The sequence below is a fragment of the Haliotis rufescens genome, unplaced genomic scaffold (assembly GCF_023055435.1).
Source record: "Haliotis rufescens isolate VD_foot unplaced genomic scaffold, xgHalRufe1.0.p SCAF_13, whole genome shotgun sequence".
NCBI lineage: Eukaryota > Metazoa > Mollusca > Gastropoda > Lepetellida > Haliotidae > Haliotis > Haliotis rufescens.
In genome coordinates this window covers 20,358,372-20,384,321 of record NW_025963813.1, presented here as the reverse complement: position 1 = coordinate 20,384,321, position 25,950 = coordinate 20,358,372, and the positions used below count along the sequence as shown (strand labels likewise).

Here is a 25,950-nt window from a genome sequence, read left to right as displayed (position 1 = left end):
TCTCAAAATTAAAATACAAACATTAAATATCCTTAGTATGATATTCAGAACGGATGGCATCAAAGTTCACATTGAAAGCGGTACATTACGGAACATGTTTAGAAAGATAGTATATACTTTGTCTTTGATTGATGAAAATTGCTCAACTGTGTTCGTGTAAAGAACAACACCAATTCCAGATAACCTGTACATTTGAATATTGTATGAATTCGCTTTGAAGCAGTTTCTAACTGACTGCATCACCAGTCCGAGGTCATCACTGGTTGTAGCCAGTGTCCCTTTGGCGAGGCATCTGTTTGTACTTGAAGAAACCAAATGTTGTTCAAGAGAATGACATCAAGCAGGGAGTCTAATGTCTTGGTCGACTCCCTGCATCTAGAAAGGGAAAGCCTGAAAACATGACATAAGATAGCTTGAGGTATGAGGGGCGGTCGGGTAGCCTAGTGGTTAAAGCGTTCGATTGTCACGCCGAAGACCCGGGTTCGATTCTCGACATGGGTACAATGTGTGAAGCCCATTTCTGGTCTCCCCCGCCGTGATATTATAGGAATATTGCTAAAAGCGGAGTAAAATCAAACTCACTCATCCACGGTCGTAATGACTCATAAAAATTTACCCATAAAAACAAAACTGTGTGCACCCTCTCTTAATGAAACAAGTTAGTTACAAAAACTACAGATCTGATTCAGGTCTAGTTCAACGGATATGTTACCAAACAAACACTTGCATAACAAAACTGATTCTGTTGATATACTGATTTCATTGCAGCCCGGGGGGGGGGGGGGGGGGGGCACGGTGGCCCAGTCGACTAAAACGCCGCGATTCGCTGTGCAGAGCTGCGTCCCTTAGGCACGCCAGAAAAATGTGATCGTGGGTTCGAATCCCGGTTCGCGCCGATTAAGTTTCTAGGTTTGTCAGCACCATACCCGTGCTCGTGGGTTTCACCGGAGTGGTAAACGTCTGATATCTGTGTCATAGTTGTAAAATTGGTAATTTTTTCCTCAATATTTATATAATAGCTAACTGTGGTAATAGTCTTTATTGTGTTATATTAAGTTAAATGTAAGGTGCTGTATTCAATCAGTCTCACATGTAAAGGTCGCAGCTATCTAGAAAATTACATAACATCCTTGGAGCATGGTCAGTATTATCTACCTGTACGTGTCTCAGCCTCCATCGCAATGACCGCTTGCCATACGTTTGCTGATACGTCCAACTCATATCAATATTTTCGGACTACTTCATCAATTATTATTCAACTTATGTGGACATCACTTGGTCAAACTTCTTAGGATGCCTTAATCCCTATTCTCGGCGCACGAACTCAAATTTTCTTATCAAGCTGATAATTGAACATGCAGTAAATTCGTGACCATTCAAGGTGTCTAGAGTATATATACTGGCTAGCCCCGGGGGTACCTCACTGTCGAGAAATCCCCAATAAAGGAGCTGGCCATAGACATTTTGTTTGGTTTCTTTGAAGGTAAGTCATGTTCACTTAACTATTTCTCTAAATTTATAAGTTAAATTGTTTTATAATTTGTATCGTATGTGGAGCAATATTATCAGCTGTAAAGATATTTAATCTTATGTTATTGACCATGTTTAAGAGCAAATATATTAAGTGGGTTATATCTATTTAACGGACTTATCTGTCAAATGTATGTGCGTTAGGTTTAGACAAAACTATCGTTTAAGTATTAACTCCACGGTATAGCATATATTGAATATCAAACATGTTCCGAGTCGGAAATAAGATGTTAACACTCGGGTGTCGTGGTAGCAAGCTGTGTATTTTATCTGCGTGTTGATATTTTAGTGTGATTCAGTTATTTTGTATATGTGAAAACGTCCTGTAAATGCAGACGAACTATTTCACTTTGATCAGACTTTTTATATCACACGAGGTATGTACATTATCTTTTAATGTAAGGATTCTATGATGAACCATACATTGCATGTATTACTTGTTCATAAACAGAATCCAGACTGTTTTAAATAATGTTTTATTAGAGTTATTTGATGGAACTAGCCTGGCAGAAAACGTTAATTTCTATAGCTAATATGTGATGTATTTACATCACACATATTTATGCTAATAGCACAACTAAGCCAGAGCTCAAATCAGTAATAATATCCATGTAATCATTTAGTTAATCTGTTAGCGATGTACAAATAAGATAGGTAACTCTCTTGTACTTACATAGGTCTGAGCATAATGCATTTGTAACACAGCTTCAGCAAACATGTCTACATTACGAGCAATGCCTAAAATGTACATATATCCATATATTATACCATTCAGTAATGTGAATGGACATTTGTTAATGGGCCCGTTAACTCGGTGTATGTGAATGCTATCAGATATAGTTTGTTTGCTGCGGTAGTTTAGATAAATGATAGATATGGCCTTCAAGTATTACATATACCAGCATAAAACAATGAATGATATATGCTCAGAAGTTACAGCCAACGCATGTTGTTATTTATATTTAAATCTGCGTACATTCGATACCGATATTGGGTTTAACTAGGTTTATACGTATATAAGATATACCTTATGGCAGTCCCATTTAGCAAGGCGTAATCCTAATTAGGAGTGGCTGAAAATAAGTATCACATAAGATTATGTAAGCTTTGTTCACAGGTATCTTTGTAGACTGACTTTAATATTGTTATTTGTAATTGGTTGTTTTATAACTTAGCCCATAATACATTTGTATATCATGAAATTTACACTCTTATATATAATCGTTGTTTAATATCACGCACTGCTGTGATAACTGCTTCGTTTATGGAAACTGTAAATGTTCTATATGACTTTGTACTTTATATGTAAAAATATTTCTTATTTTAAATGTGACTGACTGTCGAGAAATTCCCAATAAAGGAGCTGGCCATAGACACTTTGTTTGGTTTCTTTGAAGGTGGTGCCCGATCCCGAGCTAATTCCCCAAGGCTAATTCTAGATATTGTGACGATTTGAATACGAAAGTGTCAAACCATCATATCTGCATCACCTCGGGCTTTCCTCCCACATTAAGCTTACACGCCGTGATATAACTGGAATACTGTTAAAAGCGGCGTTAAACCCAACTTACTAACTCACTCATTGTTGCCCACGATGATTTTTGAAGCGTCCTCGCAACGTAATTAAAATGTTGATACACTGATATCCCTTGACCAGATCATCACAAAAGTGTCAAATTTGGAAACCGGGATGCAGGGTTACGAGACGAGGTAAAGAGCTGAACTGACCTGTTTCAGGTCAAAGACTCTCGTTCGCTGATGTCGAGCTGTGATACGCGTATTTAAATACAAGATTAACTGAGCAGGTGTTATGTTCTGACGTCAGCGAACCTCCGTAACGGTATTATTTTGTCTGGAACGCCGAATTTGAAGAAAATAGTTTGTGTAATATTTAGATTTTACCTGTGATCATTTATGTAATACCGATGCTTTAATTGATTAGTGACTGCATGACTATGGTTTTACGCCGCCTTTAGCAATATTCTAGCAATAACACGGCGGGGGACACCATAAATGGGCTTCGCACATTGTACCCATGGCGGGAATCGAACCCGGGTCTTCGGCGTGACGAGCGAACACTTTAACCACTAGGCTACCCGACCGACCCCTTTAAATAATCAATAACCTGCAATTCTGTTCAAGTTTATTATGAGAATATCCACCCATACTTGATGACGAAGAATAAGTGTGGTAGATAGCGGTGTCGTTTGTTATTTAATAAGACGATGATTGTTTATATGGAAACGTTCGGCTCGTTATAGTGAAATAATTAGAGCTGTTTTTAATTGTTTATTGAGAAATATTCTTTTCAGCATTGCAGTTTATTTTTACATAAATAATTCCCATGTCTGACATAGATTAATATCTGTTACACGCGTCTTTTGCAGACACACGCGAACGTACATCGATCTCCTCGCACAGGATCCAGGGTGAAACTAGAGCCGATGTTCACTAAACATCCATCCACAGCTGCTGTGGTTACATTATATCATGTACCATGGTGGGATATTAATATCAATTGCTATCTTTGTCTACGCATGTGGAAAATCCACCCTTAAGTCACTCAGAATCAGATTAGCACAGAAACAGGAAATTTATTGCTGAAATTTGTGTAGCTCTATTAATTGATTTTGAATTTGAAAACAGGTTATACAAGTATCCGTCAATTCCCAATTAACTTTAATACATCGCCGACACAGACACAAATAGATAGATACATATATCATTTAGTATAGAATGTGTAGTTCCTTTGCTAGCATAGTTATACTCGTGCTAACAAACCGAGGGAACCAAACAACAGATACCAATGATTGAAATAAATCAATAAGTTATGCTGTCTTGTAAACCCCATGCGCTTATGTCTACTGATGCTCATTGTGGTGATCGATATTAGCGAAATCATCATGTGATTTTGTAGCATTTATAATTCTTATACTTTACGTAAACGAATAAATGTCAATGATGTTAAGCAAGCAAGCTTTCTGTAAAATATGTGTTCTTTACAATTGACGTCAAGCACGACTGGTGACCTTGAACCACGTGTGACCTGTAACCCATGTTGCGCACATAGCCGGAAGCCGGCAACTGCTCAAACAACTGTATCGAGCGAGTCGCTGAACGAAGGGACACGTAACCAATTCAACTGTCATCTTGTTCTTACCTCCACAGACATTAAACGGACATGGCATGTGAAATCCCAACCGTGGAAAGTACTCTGAAGCAAGCGGCTGCAGTTTTCAGAGATAAATTTGGCAGTGATCCGAATTTAGCAGCATGCGCGCCTGGTCGAGTGAATCTGATCGGCGAACATACGGATTATAACGAAGGGTTTGTGTTCCCAATGGTAAGTGAACATGCATCTCATACAATGTTCATGTAGAAGTCGTACATATGGGAAATGTCAATAACAGCTTTGAAAACAGTGGTGTTTATTTTTATATTCGACATTCATGTTAAAACACGATAGTTATTTTTGTCCGCTGAGCGAGTTCAGCTTGGTTTTCGTCAAGAATCCTGGTTTATAATAATATTTGTTTGAGCCCGACCGCCACGATTTATGTTGTCTCTGCTTGGCTGCTCAAGCGTTGTGTTGGCCTATATACATAGATACATTCTGATTGTAGGAGGGTAAATACACGGACCTAAATATTCTGATCCGTGGTAAATATTATAATCATGAACAAAGCGAAGTCTAATTAAACGAAAAGCACGCTTTGTAAGTAATATAGCCAGAATGTAGATCAGGAGAAATATTTGAGATACGGTTGCCAGTTGTACTTTATCATTGCGAGCCTCGAGCTAACCGCTAATGCTACATAAGCTGGGGTGCGTGCTGGACATGAGAATAAAAAGATGAATGACATTGTGATACACAACCCGAGCGAGGTCGGTCACATGCAGGGTATCTTCCGGAACATTATTGTTCGCTGACATTCACAAGCGGCTTATATATTAATACCGCTACTAGGTGCAGTATACCCAACCCTGTCATGCGTCCGATGTAATTCATGAAACGTCAGTCAACATGAACTGATTCAACTCGAGAAGGCGATCTCTCGCGCATAGTCCTGATGATGCAATGCAGACGATTCAACTCGTCAGTGATTGGCTCATATTTACACACCTTAAAAGCTGATTGGCTGATCGCCTCTCGTTCGTGACACACCAACAAAAACAAGACGCGGCAGTGTGCACGCATGATTTACTGGACTTGCGTAGTCTTTGAACACCCCACCCTCCGACAGCGTCACATGTTTGGGGGGTAACCGTCAGCGTCGTACCTGGGTTTTACCTTAACTATTGAACTTGAGGGCAAGATTCCCCTAGAAGAAAACTTTAACACGTTATGATTCCCTTAACCTTTTTATGATAAATGAGGAGAAAACTATTATACACTAGAGCATCGAGGATGGATCCCTTTTGCCCATTAATTGTAACAAGGGGTTTATGCAAGAATTATATATAGACTTAATATATATATATATATATATATATATATATATATATATATATATATATATATACACACACACACACACACACACAAAATAAAAATAAATAAATCCAAATGGAGCCAACTTAATTTTGGAGCTGAGGCAATCGAGATTTGCCAAATCATTCTGGACTTGAGTTGATCTCATCTTTCATTTTTTTTCCTGGGTCTGGGAGACACTATAGTGACGCAGGCATTGGTGATATCATCGAGGCTGCAAACCCCCCTTTTGTTTCGCGGGATTCGTTGGTCTATTGAGAGGGTATTCCCGTTACTCAGCGGTGGAGTATGCGGGGCGCAGATAAGATCGTATTTGGCACTCAGATTCAACATAAGAAAAACATAATGGTGAAGGAGACGGTTTCCTTTTTATATAATATACTATATTTCGGTATTGTTTCAGCAATTTAACTTCAAAGTGCACCATTTTCGAAATGCTTTTGAGGATTGTGTTCAGTAGTATATTCGAGATTCAAGAGTGAACAATTATATATAGGGGTATTCGGGATTCAAGAGTGAACAATTATATATAGGGGTATTCGGGATTCAACGGGCTGGGTGTGTTGGCACCCTCATAGCGAATACACTGAGTAGGGTAACAGCCTATAACATTCCCCACGTTTTCAGTCAGACAACCGGACTGGCAACAAAGTTATCAGACCAAATAATATGTTGCCAGTCCAGAATTTTCTAGACCAACGAACAAAATTAACAAAAGGTTTAAGAATAGTACTGTTTTATGTTAATTCTCAGAAAATAACAATAAACTGCTGGAATGTCAACTCCCGACTCTATGCAACCTCTCAAAACTGAACGACTGTCAACCAAAAAGACGGTTATGTGTATGTTGCCGGTATTTATTTCAATGACGTGGACTATTCTACAGTTATAATCATAAGTGTGTATGCATGCCTATCGACTGGAACACGTCATGCATGGTAGTAGAGTATGTCACGGATTGACGTGTCTCATATCATCCAGACAGCCGGAGCGGTCGGGTAGCCTAGTGGTTAAAGCGTTCGCTCGTCACGCCGAAGACCCGGGTTCGATTCCCGACATGGGCACAATGTGTGAAGCCCATTTCTGGTGTCCCCCGCCGTGATACTGCTGGAATATTGCTAAAAGCGGCGTAAAATCATACTCACTTTCTCACTCCAGACAGCCGCTTCTTATACTGGCGTAACATTATCAACAGTGTATAGAGCCCCAATAACAAAAAAATACGTGTCTAGCATCATCCAGACATCCTCTACATGTATAGGTGTAACATTATCTACAGTCTCAAACTTTCCCCCGCATACTATTGTTCTGTATCCACTTCCGGACCGCCTCCGTGGTCTAGAGGTAGAGCGTCCGCACGGAGAGCGGAAGGTCCGGGGTTCGATCCCCGGCCGCGTCATACCAAAAGACGTTAAAAGATGGTACTTGTTGTTACCCTGTCTGGCGCTCGGCATAAAGGGGCTAAAACAAGGACTGGTCGGTTCGGAGTCAGTGTACTGTGTCTGAGTGGGGTATTCATGTTAAACTGCGGCATGGTATCTCAGTGAGCTAGCACTATAAATCGGCATCAGTCCGGACTAGTACAAGCAGCCACACAAACACACACACGTACATGCATGCATTATATAAGTGCAATAATCTTGGACGCGACGTTAAACACCATTTCACCTCACCTGTATCCACTTCCATTATCACGGTTATTCGTGGCATCTGTGCCGGTATAAAATGCCACGGTGACCACGCATTGTACATTATACATTCACAAGGGAGGAATGGGTGCATCAGTGTCAACCTCTGTGTATGTGTGAGAGTACATGTATCACATTCCACAGGTATTTGTTGCAATATATTCCATGAAAGACCAGATGCAGTGTACACTACAGCTACAGTGTACATCTACACAAACACGGGATACATGAATGACAAGTATAGCGCGAAAATAAAAGAAGTCTTGAAATTAAATGATGGATATGTTTATTTATGATGATGTATTGGTTGAAATTGTAAATTATATGAAAACACATGGGGTTGAGATGATATCATTATTAGCGATCATAAAGTTGAACAGACAATCTTCACCTAAGTACTTTATTAACTAATTCATCATATAGTATCTTTCTTTCTTTGCTATATGTTTTATAAAATGAATTAGATGCGTTTCATCGTCTACTGACGGGCATGTTGAGCAGTTTTGTGTGTCTGTGTTAGGTTTATGGTCACCAAGTTTAACTAAGAAAAATACACACGATATTTTGTTGTGTTTCAGTAGTGAGGATATTGTCCTAACTTGATAGCACATATAAGACAGCAGCGGCCTGTATGTGGTAGAGTCTGGACCGACAAACCAGTAATATCCTGGGCAACGCCCCATATCGTCGGGGTCCGAGGAATCGGATTCATTCGGATCACAGAGTCTGACCACCCGAACTGTGTGCATGTGCGTGCGTGCGGGCGTGCGTGCATATTTATATGTTTCTTTTTTCACGAACTATCATTCCTTGTTGCAGGCGTTGCCAATGGTAACAGTGGTGGTCGGAAGCAAGAGTGATGCCGGTAAATGCCGGGTATTGACGAAGGCTGACGGAGTTGATGCTCCGCATTTCATAGAATTCCTTCCCCATTCTGAGACAACCCCCCTCTCCCCCGGAACTCCCAAATGGGCGAACTATTTCAAAGGAGTCATTGCCAACTTCCCAGGTTTGTTATGGACTTACACTATATTCTTAAGTATTGTGTAAACATACATATTAATGAGGAAACGCACAAGATAGATAGATAGATAGATAGATAGATAGATAGATAGAGCTTCGGTTTCTTTTAATCCCTATTATTTCCAGTCACTGGATGATGAAATAGAGTATGAAAGTGTTTGGAATTCGTTATCATGATATAATAAATGGGAAAAATAATACTTAAATGGCTGAAGTATTTTTACGTTTTGTAAATTGCCCAAGTGAAAATTTCAGTCATTTTACACATTGACTGTGTATTGACCTGTATATAGTTTATCGCTGAATTGAATTTGAAACCTGACGTAAAGAGTGATTAATACCCACCTGGAGCAGTCACATGTTCTGACCTCTACAATCACAAGTCGGCCATGATTCAACTACTGGCACGTTGCAGCCATGACTTCCCTTGAAATGGGTAGACTCACAGATAGGTGATGTAGTTTGCCTGGTTGAAAGAACAAAGCCAAAATATAAAAATACATTTCTTTGGTCATGGAAATATTATACCTTAACTTTAACTGTGGTTGCAGTGATGTTGATACCAGATTTAACCAAAGCTAGACATTCTTATTGACAGTCTCCTTGATCCAGCATCGCACTGGACACACGGCTGTGAAGACTGAATCATCCATTGTTATATCAATAATATAAGACATGAAAAACGCTAATTATCACGTTTAGATGAAATGTTTATGTCGTGGTGCAGGCTCCGAGAAAAAATAAATATATCATTAGGGGAGAATACAGTTACATTCGCCTGGGTGATATCAGTGGATTTTTTTATCAAGTGTTATGCAGAAATAAACTATAAAAATATATATATTACATTGAAAGTTGTGTGGAAAATATGGCCGTCAGCCCGCCCTGTCTGTGTGAGACGGCAGTTATGGGACTGTGTCTGTCAGGAGAGTTATGTAAAATTGAGTGACAACGTTAATGCCAGAATACCTAAGCATAACTAGCGTGAGATAGGTAACATCATGAGGCACTGGAAAAAAATATTAGTCTTTAATTGATATCACACCTATAGACGGGGCGAGAATATGAAATGTATACTCTCATTTAGGATTTCGTGTTGACACGGCGGTGGAACATACTAGGTGCCTGGCTTGGAATATCCCTCTCGGGCCGGTAATATGACTATTAGCATACTCGACGTGCAGAACGTGAGTCAACACAGCCGGTCATGACTGCTGCTCTGTGTTTGGGTAATGATCTCCGGGAGAGCTGTACATACAAGCCTCAAGTCGTACTGACATTGTGTGACACTGTGTGACATACCTGGTGGTGTAGTGTGACACTGTGTGACATACCTGGTGGTGTAGTGGCACTGTGTGACACACCTGGTCGTGTAGTGACACTGTGTGACATACCTGGTCATGTTGTGGCACTGTGTGACACCTGGTCGTGAAGTGACACTGTGTGACATACCTGGTGGTGTAGTGGCACTGTGTGACACACCTGGTCGTGTAGTGACACTGTGTGACATACCTGGTCATGTTGTGGCACTGTGTGACACACCTGGTCGTGTAGTGTGACACTGTATGACATACCTGGTCGTGTAGTGTGACACTGTGTGACATACCTGGTGGTGTAGTGGCACTCTGTGTGACACAACTGGTCGTGGAGTGACACTGTGTGACATACCTGGTCGTGTTGTGGCACTGTGTGACACACCTGGTCGTGTAGTGTGACACTGTATGGCATACCTGGTCGTGTAGTGTGACACTGTTTGACATACCTGGTCGTGTAGTGTGACACTGTATAACATACCTGATCGTGTACTGTGACACTGTGTGACACACCTAGTCGTGTATTGAGACACTGTATGACATACCTAGTCGTGTAGTGACATTGTGTGATATACCTGGTCGTGTAGTGACACTGTGTGACATACCTGCCGGTGTAGTGTGACACTGTGTGACACGCCTGGTCGTGTAGTGTGACACTGAATGACATACCTGGTCGTTTAGTGGCACTGTGTGACACACCTGCTGGTGTAGTGTGACACTCTGTGACACACTGGGTCGTGTAGTGTGACACTGTATGGCATACCTGGTCGTGTAGTGACACTGTGTGATATACCTACTGGTGTAGTGTGACACTGTGTGACACACCTGGTCGTGTAGTGTGACACTGTGTGACATACCTGACCGTCTAGTGACACTGTGTGGCATACCTGCTGGTGTAGTGTGACACTGTGTGACATACCTGGTCGTTTAGTGTGATACTGTATGACATACCTGGTCGGGTAGTGACACTGTGTGACATACCTGCTAGTGTAGTGTGACACTGTGTGACATACCTGGTCGTGTAGTGTGGCACTATGTGACATACCTGGTCATGCAGTGACACTGCATGACATGCCTGGTCGTGTAGTGTGACACTGTATGGCATACCTGGTCGTGTAGTGTGACACTGTTTGACATACCTGGTCGTGTAGTGTGACACTGTATAACATACCTGATCGTGTACTGTGACACTGTGTGACACACCTAGTCGTGTATTGAGACACTGTATGACATACCTAGTCGTGTAGTGACATTGTGTGATATACCTGGTCGTGTAGTGACACTGTGTGACATACCTGCCGGTGTAGTGTGACACTGTGTGACACGCCTGGTCGTGTAGTGTGACACTGAATGACATACCTGGTCGTTTAGTGGCACTGTGTGACACACCTGCTGGTGTAGTGTGACACTCTGTGACACACTGGGTCGTGTAGTGTGACACTGTATGGCATACCTGGTCGTGTAGTGACACTGTGTGACATACCTACTGGTGTAGTGTGACACTGTGTGACACACCTGGTCGTGTAGTGTGACACTGTGTGACATACCTGACCGTCTAGTGACACTGTGTGGCATACCTGCTGGTGTAGTGTGACACTGTGTGACATACCTGGTCGTTTAGTGTGATACTGTATGACATACCTGGTCGGGTAGTGACACTGTGTGACATACCTGCTAGTGTAGTGTGACACTGTGTGACATACCTGGTCGTGTAGTGACACTGCATGACATGCCTGGTCGTGTAGTGACACTTTGTGACATACCTGGTCGTGTAGTGTGACACAGCTGGTCGTGTTGTAACACTGTGTGACTTACCTGGTCGTGTAGTGTGACACTGCTTGACATACCTGGTCGTGTAGTGTGGCACTATGTGACATACCTGGTCATGCAGTGACACTGCATGACATGCCTGGTCGTGTAGTGACACTGTGTGACATACCTGGTCGTGTAGTGTGACACTGTTTGACATACCTGGTCGTTTAGTGGCACTGTGTGACACACCTGCTGGTGTAGTGTGACACTGTGTGAAACACCTGGTCGTGTAGTGTGACACTGTATGGCATACCTGGTCGTGTAGTGACACTGTGTGACATACCTGGTCGTGTAGTGACATTGTGTGACATACCTGCTGGTGTAGTGTGACACTGTGTGACACACCTGGTCGTTTAGTGTGACACTGTGTGACATACCTGCTAGTGAAGTGTGACACTGTGTGACATACTTGGTCGTGTAGTGTGGCAATATGTGACATACCTGGTCATGCAGTGACACTGCATGACATGCCTGGTCGTGTAGTGACACTTTGTGACATACCTGGTCATGTAGTGACACTGTGTGACATGCCTGGTCGTGTAGTTTGATACAGCTGGTCGTGTTGTAACACTGTATGACTTACCTGGTCGTGTAGTGTGACACTGTGTGACATACCTGGTCAAGTAGTGACACTGTGTGACATACCTGGTCGTGTAGTGACACTGTGTGACATACCTGGTCATGTAGTGACACTGTGTGACATGTCTGGTCATGTAGTGTGATACAGCTGGTCGTGTTGTATCACTGTATGACTTACCTGGTCGTGTAGTGTGACACTTTGTGACATACCAGGTCAAGTAGTGACACTGTGTGACACACATGGTCGTGTAGTGACACTGTGTGACATGCCTGGTCGTGTAGTGACACTGTGTGACATACCTTGTCATGTAGTGACACTGTGTGACATACCTGGTCGTGTAGTGTGATACAGCTGGTCGGGTTGTAACACTGTATGACTTACCTGGTCGTGTAGTGTGACACTGTGTGACATACCTGGTCGTTTAGTGTGGCACTATATGACATACCTGGTCATGTAGTGACACTGCATGACATGCCTGATCGTGTAGTGACACTGTGTGACATACCTGATCATGTAGTGACACTGCATGACACACCTGGTCGTGTTGTGACACTGTCCGACTTACCTGGTCGTGTAGTGTGACATACCTGGTCATGTAGTGACACCGTGTGACACACCTGGTCGTGTAGTGTGACATACCTGGTCGTGTAGTGTGACACTGCATGACATGCCTGGTCGTGTAGTGACAATGTGTGACATACCTGGTCATGTAGTGACACTGCATGACACACCTGGTCGGGTAGTGTGACATAGCTGGTCGTGTTTTGACACTGTGTGACATACCTGGTCGTGTAGTGTGGCACTATGTGACAAACCTGGTCAAGCAGTGACACTGCATGACATGCCTTGTCGTGTAGTGACACTGTGTGACATACCTGGTCATGTAGTGACACTGCATGACACACCTGGTCGTGTAGTGTGACACTGTGTGACATACCTGGTCGTGTAGTGTGACACAGCTGGTCGTGTTGTGACACTGTGTGACTTACCTGGTCGTGAAGTGTGACACTTTGTGACATACCTGGTCAAGTAGTGACACTGTGTGACACACCTCGTCGTGTAGTGTGACACACCTTGTTCAGTTGTGACACTGTGTGACACACCTGCTGGTGTAGTGTGACACACCTGGTCGTGTTGTGACACTGTGTTATTAACCTGGTCGTGTAGTGTGACACTATGTGACATACCTGGTCATGTAGTGACACCGTGTGACACACCTGGTCCTGTAGTTTGACACACCTGGTCGTGTAGTGTGACACTGTGTGACATTCCTGGTCATGTAGTGACACTGTGCAAGTTACCTGGTCGTGTAGTGTGACACAGCTGGTCGTGTTGTAACACTGTGAGATATACCTGGTCGTGTAGTGTGACACTGTGTGACATGCCTGGTCGTGTAGTGTGGCACTATGTGACATACCTGGTCATGTAGTGACACTGCATGACATGCCTGGTCGTGTAGTGACACTGTGTGACATACCTGGTCATGTAGTGACACTGCATGACACACCTGGTCGTATAGTGTGACACTGTGTGACATACCTGGTCATGAAGTGTGACACAGCTGGTCGTGTTGTGACACTGTGTGACTTACCTGGTCGTGTACTGACACTGTGTGACATACCTGGTCATGTAGTGACACTGCATGACACACCTGGTCGTGTAGTGTGACACTGTGTGACATACCTGGTCGTGTAGTGTGACACAGCTGGTCGTGTTGTGACACTGTGTGATTTACCTGGTCGTGTAGTGTGACACTGTGTGACATACCTGGTCATGTAGTGACACTGTGCAACATACTTGGTCGTGTAGTGTGACACACCTGGTCGTGTTGTGACCTGGTATATTAGGTCGAGTACTATCCTATACTTGTTTACTACTACGATTGTTCGCTTAGACACCAATAGCTATCAAACTGACTGTGTTCAAGTCAGACTGCTTGGCGAAACACGCGAGGCCTATCTTTATGCCTGAGTACACTATCGTGTGCATTGATGCAGGGTTTTTCAGATTGATAGATAAGTTTATACAATAATGAGGTCCCAATATTTGTGACCACAAACCACGATGCGCCTCGCCTCCATGACTTCAGTTCGAATTTGATTAATTTCATACATTCTAGCCTAAATAATTCGAAGATGTCGTCTCTGTGAAGCCGGTTTGCAAGGTCAAAGAATAGCTTAGTCTACACCTATATGGGCATACGTCAATACATACGTGTCATGATATTCACATACATTTCGTATCGTTAACATTATCGTACATATCGTAGCGTTATATACCCAGTGATTCCCATCACGGCGGCTCCTACAGTCCAGCCCAGTTCAGGCAGTGACAGCATCATCCATAGCATTGATGCTATGAAACCGTCAGCCGAGTGGCAGCGTCCGATTATCGACCCAAAAATTTGATCGGATCTTACATAATCTACTGGGGACGAATTATGTCACCCCCAAGGTTCCATAGATGACAAGATGTTCAGTTGTAGAGAAATAAATCAAATAGTGCTCAACAATTATTAAGAACCCTCTGACTCATATTCTGCACTTTCGTGTTCAAGCAGGGAAGCAGTTAAAGAGATCTTTGTGTCAAGTTGCGGGGAGGATTCGAAGTCCCGTTTTCACAATAGTGTGTAAAGCGGCATAAAACTTTACTCATTGACCCGTCGACCCGTGAAGATGCGGGTTAGTACTGGTATTTATCAACCCACGCTTTTCGAAAGAGAAGACAAACGGGACTTGGTTGATACATGATGTCAATCACTGGAATGTCTGGTCGAGACTCGATTATTTACAGACCGCCGTCATATGGAATGTACAGTTATGTGTATAGCATCATAGGTATCTTAATGTGGGGAGAATGGCATCATATACGTACAGTACCCTGACTAACATGTTGTCTCTGATATAAAGTTATCTTAAATGTTAAATAAACTATACTAGCCACAAAAAGAAACTGTAGTGTTGAAATTCTTTCTAAATTTGACAATATAACAACAATAAAAAGTTTTCATGTAAACTTTAATTGGTGTATACAAACTGAGATAATAAGAAGACGGCAGAACAGCATATTTAATGTCTATGACATTGACGTCCAAATGCGGGGCAGGGGTCAAGCAACAATGTCACAACCTCAATGACGGGTATGCCTACCGTCATCAGTGATAACAGCAGTGCATCGCCGACGCATGGAGTCAATCAAGTGGGCATGGAAGGCTTGTGGAATGGCTCGCCGTATTCTCTGCAACTCTGCTGCCAAATCACGAACGTTATCTGACGGATTTGGTACACAGCGTAGACGTCGTTCCATTTCATCCCACACATGCTCTATACGGGAGAGATCCGGTGAATTTGTATCCATCTGTCCTGCCTTTGCGTTATGACGCGTGGACGTCCTGCACGTGGGCGATCCTCAACTTCATTATTGTTCTGATAACATCTCAACAGTGCTGAAATGGTGTCTCGGTTGCAATGGAAATGTGCTGCCACCTGACGTTGAGACATTCTCCCACGGACCATGCCAATAGCCTCATGACGTTGTGCAGTGGCATGATGTGCGGTTCATTAGCCGTTTATTTTTTTAAACGATCAAGCGTCAAACAATTAGGCTTCCTTAATCGACAGCAGTCTTAGACACCCATGTGCTCCACGCAGTGTATCGAGATGCACATGCACAAACGTGTTGCACGTGGACCTGCCGAAATCTTTGACGTCATGAAACGTTGCACACGCATATGTGTTCAATTCAATTCACTAATTACTGTGTTTACATCTGTATCTGTGCACACATGTAGTTCCGATATATATTGATGTCCTATCTGCACAGTTTCTCTGTGTGGTTCGTATAACTCCCTAAGGGAACGCTCGAGTATTGATAAACCGTCAAGACCTTCATAGTAATGTCACACGTACATGCACGTCGCTATGTAAGTGCAATAATCTTGGTCGCGACGTTAAACCCATTTCACCTCATAGTAATGTCAGATAATGGGGAGAGTACAGGTTGCAGCTGCTACAGCTCACCTCACCTCACCTCACCTCACCTCACCTCATAGTAATGTCAGATAATGGGGAGAGTACAGGTTGCAGCTGCTACAGCTGACAAGGGATCAGAATGGAATGGGGGTGATTGTGTTATCGGCTATTTGCAGTGAGAGATTAGTATAGAACAAGGCTGACACCCACCCAGCCCCACATTCAGCGCTCGAGTCACATAGTAATGGAGAAACAAGTGTGCGTTCAACGAAAGCGTGTTGCTGTGTTTCAGGTACGGTACCGGCTTTCGACGCCGTGATAGTGTCTACAGTGCCGGTAGGGGGCGGTGTGTCTAGTTCTGCGGCGTTAGAGGTGGCCACGTTCACTTTCCTGCAGCAACTCTGTCCAGACGATGGGCAGAACGTCAAGACCATGCAGAAGGTGTTGGCGTGTCAGAAGGCCGAGCATGACTTCGCCGCCGTGCCATGTGGCATCATGGACCAGTACATATCAACAATGGGCAAGGCGTCACATGCACTTCTGATCGACTGCAGGTTTGTTTGTTTGTTGTTTAACGCCGCACTCAGCAATATTCCAGCTATATGACACCGGTCTGTAAATAATCGAATCTGGACCAGACAATCCAGTTATTGATCTCATGAACACCTATCTACGCAATTGGGATACGATGACATGCATCAACCAAGACAGCGCGCGTGACCACCCGATCCCGTCAGTCGCCTCTTACAACAAGCATGGCAGGTGCAGAGACATCTTCTCTAGGCAGGGGAGTTAACTGACTGTAAAAGTCCAGTTTCCAACCTTGCCGAACAAGGCGGGAATTTCTGGGCTCGATCGAAGCGCCTCAAGTGGCAATTACGAGTTATGTACCTGCTGCTGACCAATCAGATTTGCCCTCTTATATCGCTAGCCTTAGCTTTAAACAAAATGACGGCGCCCAGTCAAGATAATCAAAATCTATGTTGTGATAAAACGTGTCTTACTTAGCGAATTGCATCAAATCAAGTGAGCACCTTGATTAAAAACATGAAGAGATTTGGAAAGTATCAATTGCAATCAATCCTGCAACCGACCGAAATCTGCACGGCAGTTTACGAACCGGATGTCGATTTCGTAACGCGAGTTTGATTTGACAATGCATGGACTCGTTAGTCCAGCAAAAATATAACTCCATAAGTCCAGCCTAGTTCGGCAAGGGTGGAAACTGGACTTTAGCAGTCAGTTAATTCCCGACCCGTGAAGATTCCGGGGTAGAATAGGTCTTCAGCAACCCATGCTTGCCGTAAAAGGTGACTATGCTTGTCGTAAAAGGCGACTGACGGGATCGGGTGGTCAGGCTCGCTGACTTGGTTGATGCATGTCATCGATCCCAATTGCGTGGATCGATGCTCATGATATCAATCACTGGATTGTCTGGTCCAGACTCGATTATTTACAGACCGCCGTCATATAGCTGGAATATTGCTGAGTGCGGCGTTAAACAACAAACCAACCAACCAACCAAGTTAATTTCCTTGCCTCGGGAAGATGAAACCTTACATACAATTGATACTGTGGCGGTACACTGAGACATCTAACGTCAAATCAGTCGGGAGTGACTATCAACATATTTGGGTTATGACGTCACATTGAAGGGGTTAGACTGCCCTAGTCGTTCAAGGCGGATAACATCGTGCTGGGTTGTGTTCCGTAGCCGCACCAGGATCTACTGATCAGGGGTTTGTCCTGGTGTGGCCCTTGGTATTTCAGCACCACCCGTGCACGTGGGCTTCACCAAGATGGTAATGTCTACGAACTTCACCACACGACGTAATATAACTGAAGTAAAGTTCAAATTGGCGTGACAGTTAACCTACTCACTCACACCGCACTCAAGTGTTGGTAGGCGGTGAGTTAGCCTAGCTTGTGGTTAATGTGTTGTCCCGTCACGCCGAGGACCCGGGCAGCGGTGATATGGCTGCAGGGTTAGACAAGGCAATGTCACCTTCTTAGTAATTGTATACCCATACTTTAATCAGTACTTCGCCAATCCAAAATGAGTTGGGTGATCAAGTTAAGCCTTCAATCCGTTTCCATGGTAAACCCATTTGTTTTTCAGGTCACTTGAAAGCCGACTAGTGCCCGTGACAGACCCCGACGTGGTCGTCATGGTAACAAACTCTAACGTCAAGCACGAACTGAATGGGTCAGAGTACCCCACGCGCCGACGACAGTGTCAAACAGCGTCCATGACGATGGGCAAGAAAAGTCTCAGAGAAGCCGCCGACTTAACATCAGACCAGTTGGCAGGTAGGTGGTAGTCACGTGACAGAACGAATGTCAGTAACTCAGGCACACTACAAACCCGAGAAGCGAAACTACGTCATCAAGCGTCCTGAAAATGCTGTTCTCTTTCTCGCTGACTGAAGCCAGCGTTTGCCCTGCACTCGAAGGTGGGAGCGGGCAGCTGGTGAAGGGATGGGAGGGACTGTATGTACGTTTGATCACCAGTCCTTCTCGTCTCACATACTCTTGTATGACATCCCTAGTAATTGGAATACTCCTTTAGCAGATCGACAATAACCGATACATTTCGGCATCAGTACAAAACAAATCGATTTTATTAGGTGAAACACGATCTTCTGTAGTGTTCTTCAGCAGGCGACAGCGGAAAGATCCAAGTGTGCGCACACTTCCTTCTCTACAAGTCAACTCCATTCTGACCAGACTCTTCATTAAATGCTATAATTGGTCAATGCTGAACAGCAGCGAAATTACACGGCCTTTACAGGTGAAATGTAAATATTATACATACCAATAATCACACATTCTACCCAAGCAAAAACCATGCTTGCCGTAAAACGCGACTATGCTTGTCGTAAAAGGCGACTAACGAGATCGGGTGGCCAGGCTCGCTGACTTGGTTGATGCATGTCATCGATCCCAATTGCGTGGATCGATGCTCATGATATCAATCACTGGATTGTCTGGTCCAGACTCGATTATTTACAGGGACCAGACAATCCAGTGATTGATATCATGAGCATCGATCCACACAATTGGTATATGATGACATGCATCAACCAAGCCAGCGGGTGTCGAGCATACATGGAGACACATATGGGCATGCGCGTTTGGAATTATTTGCACAATGTGTCTCCAAGAATAAGAAATTTTATACAGTATGACGTCGATCATAACAGGCCTAGCACCTGCTACAAGATGCACTGTTAAATTGTTCAATATGTCTGTCTGCAGATTTCCAGGATAAACTGGACGGCGAGACGTTCCGGAGAATACGTCACGTGATCACAGAGATTCAGAGAACAGAAGAGGCCGCTGATGTGTTGGAGAATGGAGATTACAAGAAGTTTGGTCAGCTTATGGTAGCGAGCCATAACTCATTAAGGTACGCCTTGTAATGATGTCCATATTGACCAATGACCAGTAGGGTGGGCCGTAGCCTCGTGGTCAAACTGTTGCCGGTCGTGTAGGCGTTCGAGTCCTGATTAAAGCATAGTCTATGCAAAATATATAATTTTGATGGAAACAAATGACTCTATTCAATTGAAAAGGAGCCCCATTGAGATCGGAGATTGAGAACCTGTTGAAAATCTAGACTTGCTTTTTGGGGGGAATTTTGCATTACAGAAAGGGCTGGGCGAAGGGGGAAATAATATGGTTCAGGGACGGTAAGACAGACAGGCGCCACGTTCTTGCAGTCTGTTCTTGATACACGTTAAAATAATGGACCGGCTTCGCTCATGTATTAACAATCACATGACTAGCACATGGTAAATATAGTAACATTGGAAAAATGAACAAATATAGTATTTCGATACATATATTTTAAACCTCCAGACTGCCGTGGGTCAAAGTGATAACGCGCTTCTCCGTCCTAGTCTTGGGCCAGTATCTCTTGTGGTACTGGTCAGAGAGAGTTGGCAAAACAAATTAAGATGTTAACATCTTATCTGTAATTCTGGCTACGCCCATCGTCCCACGTACATTGCGACGGTGGCACACAGCAACTGATGAAATCACACGTCCCACGTACATTGCGACGGTGTCATACAAGCAAACAGTCAGGTGTTCTTTCTTATACCAAACTTCACCCGTACATACCTTTATCATTAATGGCCGTGAAGATCCGGGATAGAATAGGTCTTCAGCAACCAATGTTTGCAATAAAAGGCGGCTATGCTTGGCGTAAGAGGCGACAAACGGGATCGGTGGTCAGGCTCACTGGCTTGGTTGATGCATGTCATCGGTCCCAATTGCGTGGATCGATGCTCATGATGTCAATCCGTTAATTGTCTGGTCCAGACCGCCGTTATATAGCTGGAATATTGCTGAGTGTGGCGTAAAACAAACAAACAAATTTATCATGTCTCAGTCAAATTTAAATATATAATTTTGTCGAGATAGCGTGACTAGTTTACCGAAACAACTTTTTCGCCATTTTTTAATCAGAAAATAAGATTTGTAGTAGCTAGGATAGGTATAAGTACGGACGATAGTCCGTCAGACATCACACGGTGACCGACTACTACAGGTTTATTAACTCAGGTCAAGTGATACATTGTCTGGGTTGGTCACGGTTGGTTACAGTGGAACCTCTGCTTAAGGGACATTCACACGGTACAACTAGTTGTATACAATTTGTTGCACCGTGTGAATGGACTCCTGGGCTCAATAGGTCTCACAGGTGCTCAATGGGATTTAAATCGGGACTAAGGACAGGCCACTGCATGGTTCTGATGCCATTCTGCTGGAGGAAGTCTCTTGTTGCTCTCGCAGTGTGGGCATGGGCGTTATCATGCTGAAACTCGTGGTTGCGACAACGTGCCAAATGAGGTATGGCGTGTGGTTTCAAGCATTGATCAATGTCCTGAGCTGCTGTGACACCATTGCCTCTCCCTGGACCGATGTTCTGGAAGACCACAGGGCCGACTCTCTGTGCAAGACCAATTTCACCCCACACCATGATGCTCGGACCACCCCACGAGTCTCTCTCAACAACACCAGCATCCGAATAACGTTCCCCACGGTGTCGCCAGACTCTCTCTGCCCATCTGCTGTTGAGATACAGTAACGGCTCTCGTCTGAGAAGAGGGCTCTTCTCCACTGCTTGTTACGCCAATGCTGGTGCTCTGTTGCCCACTGAAGACGGTCCCGGCGATGACGTGGTGTCAGAATGGGTCCTCGGTGTGGCCTGTGACAGTGTCTGCTCGTCAACCGTCGACGCACGGTGTCCGCACTAAGTGTCTCTGGTGTGTCCCCATGGTCTGTCGAGCAGTTTCCGCAGCAGTGACAAAGCGATCTTGATGATGCTCTCGCACAATCTGACGATCCTGACGTCGGGTGGTGACTTTTGGTCTTCCACTACGTGGTCGGTCATCTGTAGTGTTGGTGGTCTGGTACCGTTGCTGGAGCCTGTATATGGTCCTTACGTGGACTTGAAATGGATTGGCTGCTTGCCGGGCGGTTTGTCCAGCTTGCAATCGTCCAAGGGCTTGGTGTCGCTGATTTCTTGTCAATCTTGGCACGTGGTAGCACAGTAACGAATAAATGTTATCCGATCTGGGTGGATTTTTATAGGACAAGAAATGGGGGAACGCATGTGCATTTTAATTTGCACGGAACTCACGTGCATCGGGTTACCATGGCCGTTACTGTGATGCGTTTGGGCGAACGGTTTCATTGTCATATGCTTTGTTTTTTTATCATCAAATTTCAGTTTTCCGGACAAAGTAATGTTAAATTTTAGTATCTTTGACAAAAATAACCCAGATATTTAAATGTTAACTTTTCATGAAATGTTTCTTGGGGTGACGTTTCTTTTGCGGTTCAGTATATATTCATATAAAAATCACACCCCTCCATACATATATGTAAAGAGGTTGTTTTCTGTACGAATATATCATACTATACACGCTATCATCGAGTTCCTGTGTCCCAGGCTGTATTCAGCAATGTAACACGCCTTTATTCGCCGGCTCAAAATGGTAATAACTTTGTCACAAAGCGACACTCTACGATGGAGGAAGACTTCTCGGAAATAAAACCTGGATGTGTCACGTGATTTGGGGAAGTGACATTTCCCGACATGTGCGATACGAGATACTGTTGTGAGTTGGGGGGGGGGGAACATCACCACGGTGAAATAGCGTTTGCAGGGCTGTTGTAAGGGAAATACTTAGTGCACCGATACGGAAACAATACCCCTTCACGTGGCAAAACTCGCCGGTATGAAATATCTTTGAAAAGACGTAATCATGTGCCTTGGTTCAGGAAAGGCCAGGTCATTTGTTTTTTGAGGAAATGACAGTTCTGATTAAACCAATTACATTACGCGTAAAAGTGAACATAAAATATGAAAGTCCAAAGACACACCCAACCCCCTCTGAACACACACAAACACGTACACACCAATAAAAGAAAAGTCTCTTTGTCCGACTTCTCTTTTGCTCAGAAAACTAGCTTTTATAATTTACGTAACGCATACTTGTACACTCATGATCAATGAAATCTGATTTGAATTCTCCACACAGGGACGACTACGAGGTGTCATGTTCCGAGGTGGACCAGCTGGTAGAAGCAGCCATGGAGGTAGAGGGCGTGTTCGGTTCTCGCATGACAGGCGGTGGATTCGGAGGGTGCACCGTGACACTGTTGAAAAGAGACGCTGTCACCAGGTGTATACAAAATATTGAGGTAAATACACAGATTGGGTCGCACCAGTTCGTTAATCCGTCAATGTTTAACACCACAGCCAGTGATTCCCATCACGGCGGCTCCTACAGTCCAGCCCAGTTCAGGCAGTGACAGCATCATCCATAGCATTGATGCTATGACATAGTCAGCTAAGTCGCAGCGTCCGATTATCGACCCCAGTTTTAATCGGATCTTACATAAGCTACTGGGGACGAATTATGTCACCCCCAAGGTTCCATAGATGACAAGATGTTCAGTTGTAGAGAAATAAATCAAGTAGTGCTTTACAATTATTAAGAACCCTCTGACTCATATTCTGCACTTTTGTGTCCAAGCAAGGAAGCAGCTATAGAGATCTTTGTGTCAAGTTACGGAGAGGATTCTCTCCCGTTTTCACAATAGTGTGTACAGCGGCCTAAAACTTTACTCATTACCCCGTGGTCCCGTGAAGATCCGGGTTAGTACTTGTCTTCAGCAACCCATGCTTGTCAAAAGAGGCGATTAACGGGATCGGGTAGTCATGCTCGCTGACTTAGTTGATACATAATGTCAATCACTTGATTGTCTGGTCGACACAGACCGCTGTCAAATGAAATATTGCTGAGTGTGGCGTTAAACAACAGACAAACATACAAAACATTTCCCAGTATTAAGAGAAATATATTATACGAGTTTTGTTGTTTCAGAACCGCTACAAAGGTACACCGACGTTCTACGTATGCCCGGCGTCTGACGGCGCGCGACCACTCCATCTATGACGAGTGGTCAGATGGCAACTGTAAACACTAGAAAACCAGGGCCCAGCCCGCCACACGGAGCATAGCCTAGAGTTAATATATAGTGACATGATTGCAGGGGAACTGTCAGCTGACAAATACTCAAATGGAGTAAATGGTTTGTCTCAGAAATAATGTACTCATGCTTGTTTTGGTGTTTGTGTGATAGAGGAGAGGGGAAGGTGTATATCCTGAAGTCAGTCGTTTCAAGAGATACTGTCGTGGTTTTATACGATATCAAATTTGATTTTTCTTTTGATATATCCGAATTTATTCTCAGCTACACATGCAAGTAAAAGGCTTGCAAATACAAATTGCAATTTCTCTGTCGGTGGTATATAAAAACTGATGCGTGCACTTTTGAGTATTTAACTTTATATGCAGGATTGATTTTGCTGATGGAAGTGGCTTCAGCAGCAAGTTTATTATTCGTGTTCAAGTCTCCTGCAGACTAGAAACAAAGGCTTGACATGCCACGGAGAGTTGCGGCCATCTATAGCGTTCCCGGTGTAGCATGTCATAGACAAAAGGTCAACGCCTTATGTTTGAATTGATTGGTTTCAAGTTCCAAGGTCGGCTAATGTGTGAACGAAGCACATTCGTCCTAGTAACAGTGTTTGAAATGAAGAAAAAAATGCTAAATTTCAGAAGCTGCGGGTCCTGACAAAACTCTTCATCCCCTCAGTATTTGAGTCAAAGTTGAATGAAACATAATATGCTTTGAATTTAAAATAAACAATGGAAATGAACCTGAAAATTTATGTTACTTGATACATTAAAGATTGTACAAAATGGCAGTGATTACTCAATGCATCGCGCATCTGCATGTTACAAAACGTGCTGTTACCGTCAAACAGCCACGAACGTTATCCATCAATAATCACCCATTTTTTCTGAAAAGTTATTTCCCTAAAGTTCGTTGTTTCAGCAACATACCTTCAGTTGATTGTTTATTTCGGAGGCACGATGCCTTCCACATATAGCCACGTGCAGATTTGTCCTGACATTAGAGTATACATGCTAATGCGGTACCTACAACTACACAGCAAGGAGCGTTCAGGACTTGTTTGTACATTCTTTCATGAAAAACGTGGGGTAGCCTAGTGGTTATAGCGTTCGCTCACCACGCCGAAGACCCGGGTTCGATTCCCGACATGGGTACAATGTGTGAAGCCCATTTCTGGTGTCCCCCCGCCTTGATATTGCTGGAATATTGCTAAAGGCAGCGTAAAACCGTACTCACTCACTCACTCACGAAAAATGAATATTTTATTTTAAACTGCAGCTTAATGTAATAAATAAATCGACACGCAGATTTATATTGGAATTAGGCCGTACACGAGATCCATCTGCCTGGCTTACCATCTTCCCGAGGCAAGGGAGTTAACTGACTTTAAAAGTCCAGTTTCCACGTGGAAACTGGACTTTTAAAGTCAGTTTACTCTCTTGCCTCGGGAAGATGCTGGCTTACAGGCAAGCGCATATTCCGAGCATTGCCTATAAATGTAGTTTAGATTTATGTGGGAAGCACGGGCTTTACTTCAGCAATGAGTGCACACCAAGTTCCTTGTAAATATCGCCGTGTTGTCCTGAGTAAACACTCACTTGCAGTTCTGTCAGTATTATTAATTTGTCATACTTATCATGACCATAAATCGATCACCACAGCTACCATTTATATTGTCTTAGTACAAATGACATGTCTGTGCCAGTCTCCGTGATTTGGTCTAGGTGCACACGGGTATTATTCCTGTAGACTTTCTAGAAGGGGTTCCGTAACAACGACTGATTGTATAAACGACAGTATCTCTTCAACGCTGACATTTTTTACCAGGCGATAGAGGACGATATCTCAACATGGAAACAGAAGGCAGCTATTTTGTCCGCACTAACATGCACAATGGGTGGTGACGAGTTGGGCAGTTGTGACACACAGCTATACGTATATATATAGAGAAAGATTTATTCCAATGGTGATGCATTAAATGCATATTTTACTGACTTGTTACTGAGCAGGTTATGGTGTTAATAAACTACGTGTAATAGTT

General features: G+C 43.5%; 1 protein-coding gene across 3 annotated transcripts; it reads left to right on the top strand.

Moving 5' to 3' along the window:
* The first annotated feature begins 1,301 nt into the window (after positions 1–1,301).
* LOC124132279 (galactokinase-like) lies at positions 1,302–25,950 on the top strand. Of its 3 annotated transcripts, XM_046496128.2 has the most exons (9): positions 1,302–1,483; positions 3,918–3,958; positions 4,699–4,873; positions 8,530–8,719; positions 16,702–16,963; positions 18,529–18,719; positions 19,668–19,818; positions 22,964–23,126; positions 23,813–25,950. In XM_046496128.2, the coding sequence occupies exons 3-9, from the start codon at positions 4,712–4,714 to the stop codon at positions 23,882–23,884; spliced, it is 1,191 nt and encodes a 396-aa protein (XP_046352084.1). In that variant the 5' UTR covers positions 1,302–1,483; positions 3,918–3,958; positions 4,699–4,711; the 3' UTR covers positions 23,885–25,950. The 3 variants fall into 3 exon arrangements, with proteins under 3 accessions (XP_046352084.1, XP_046352085.1, XP_046352083.1); XM_046496129.2 differs by lacking the exon at positions 3,918–3,958 and having other exon boundaries at positions 1,467–1,483; XM_046496127.2 differs by lacking the exon at positions 1,302–1,483 and having other exon boundaries at positions 3,912–4,030.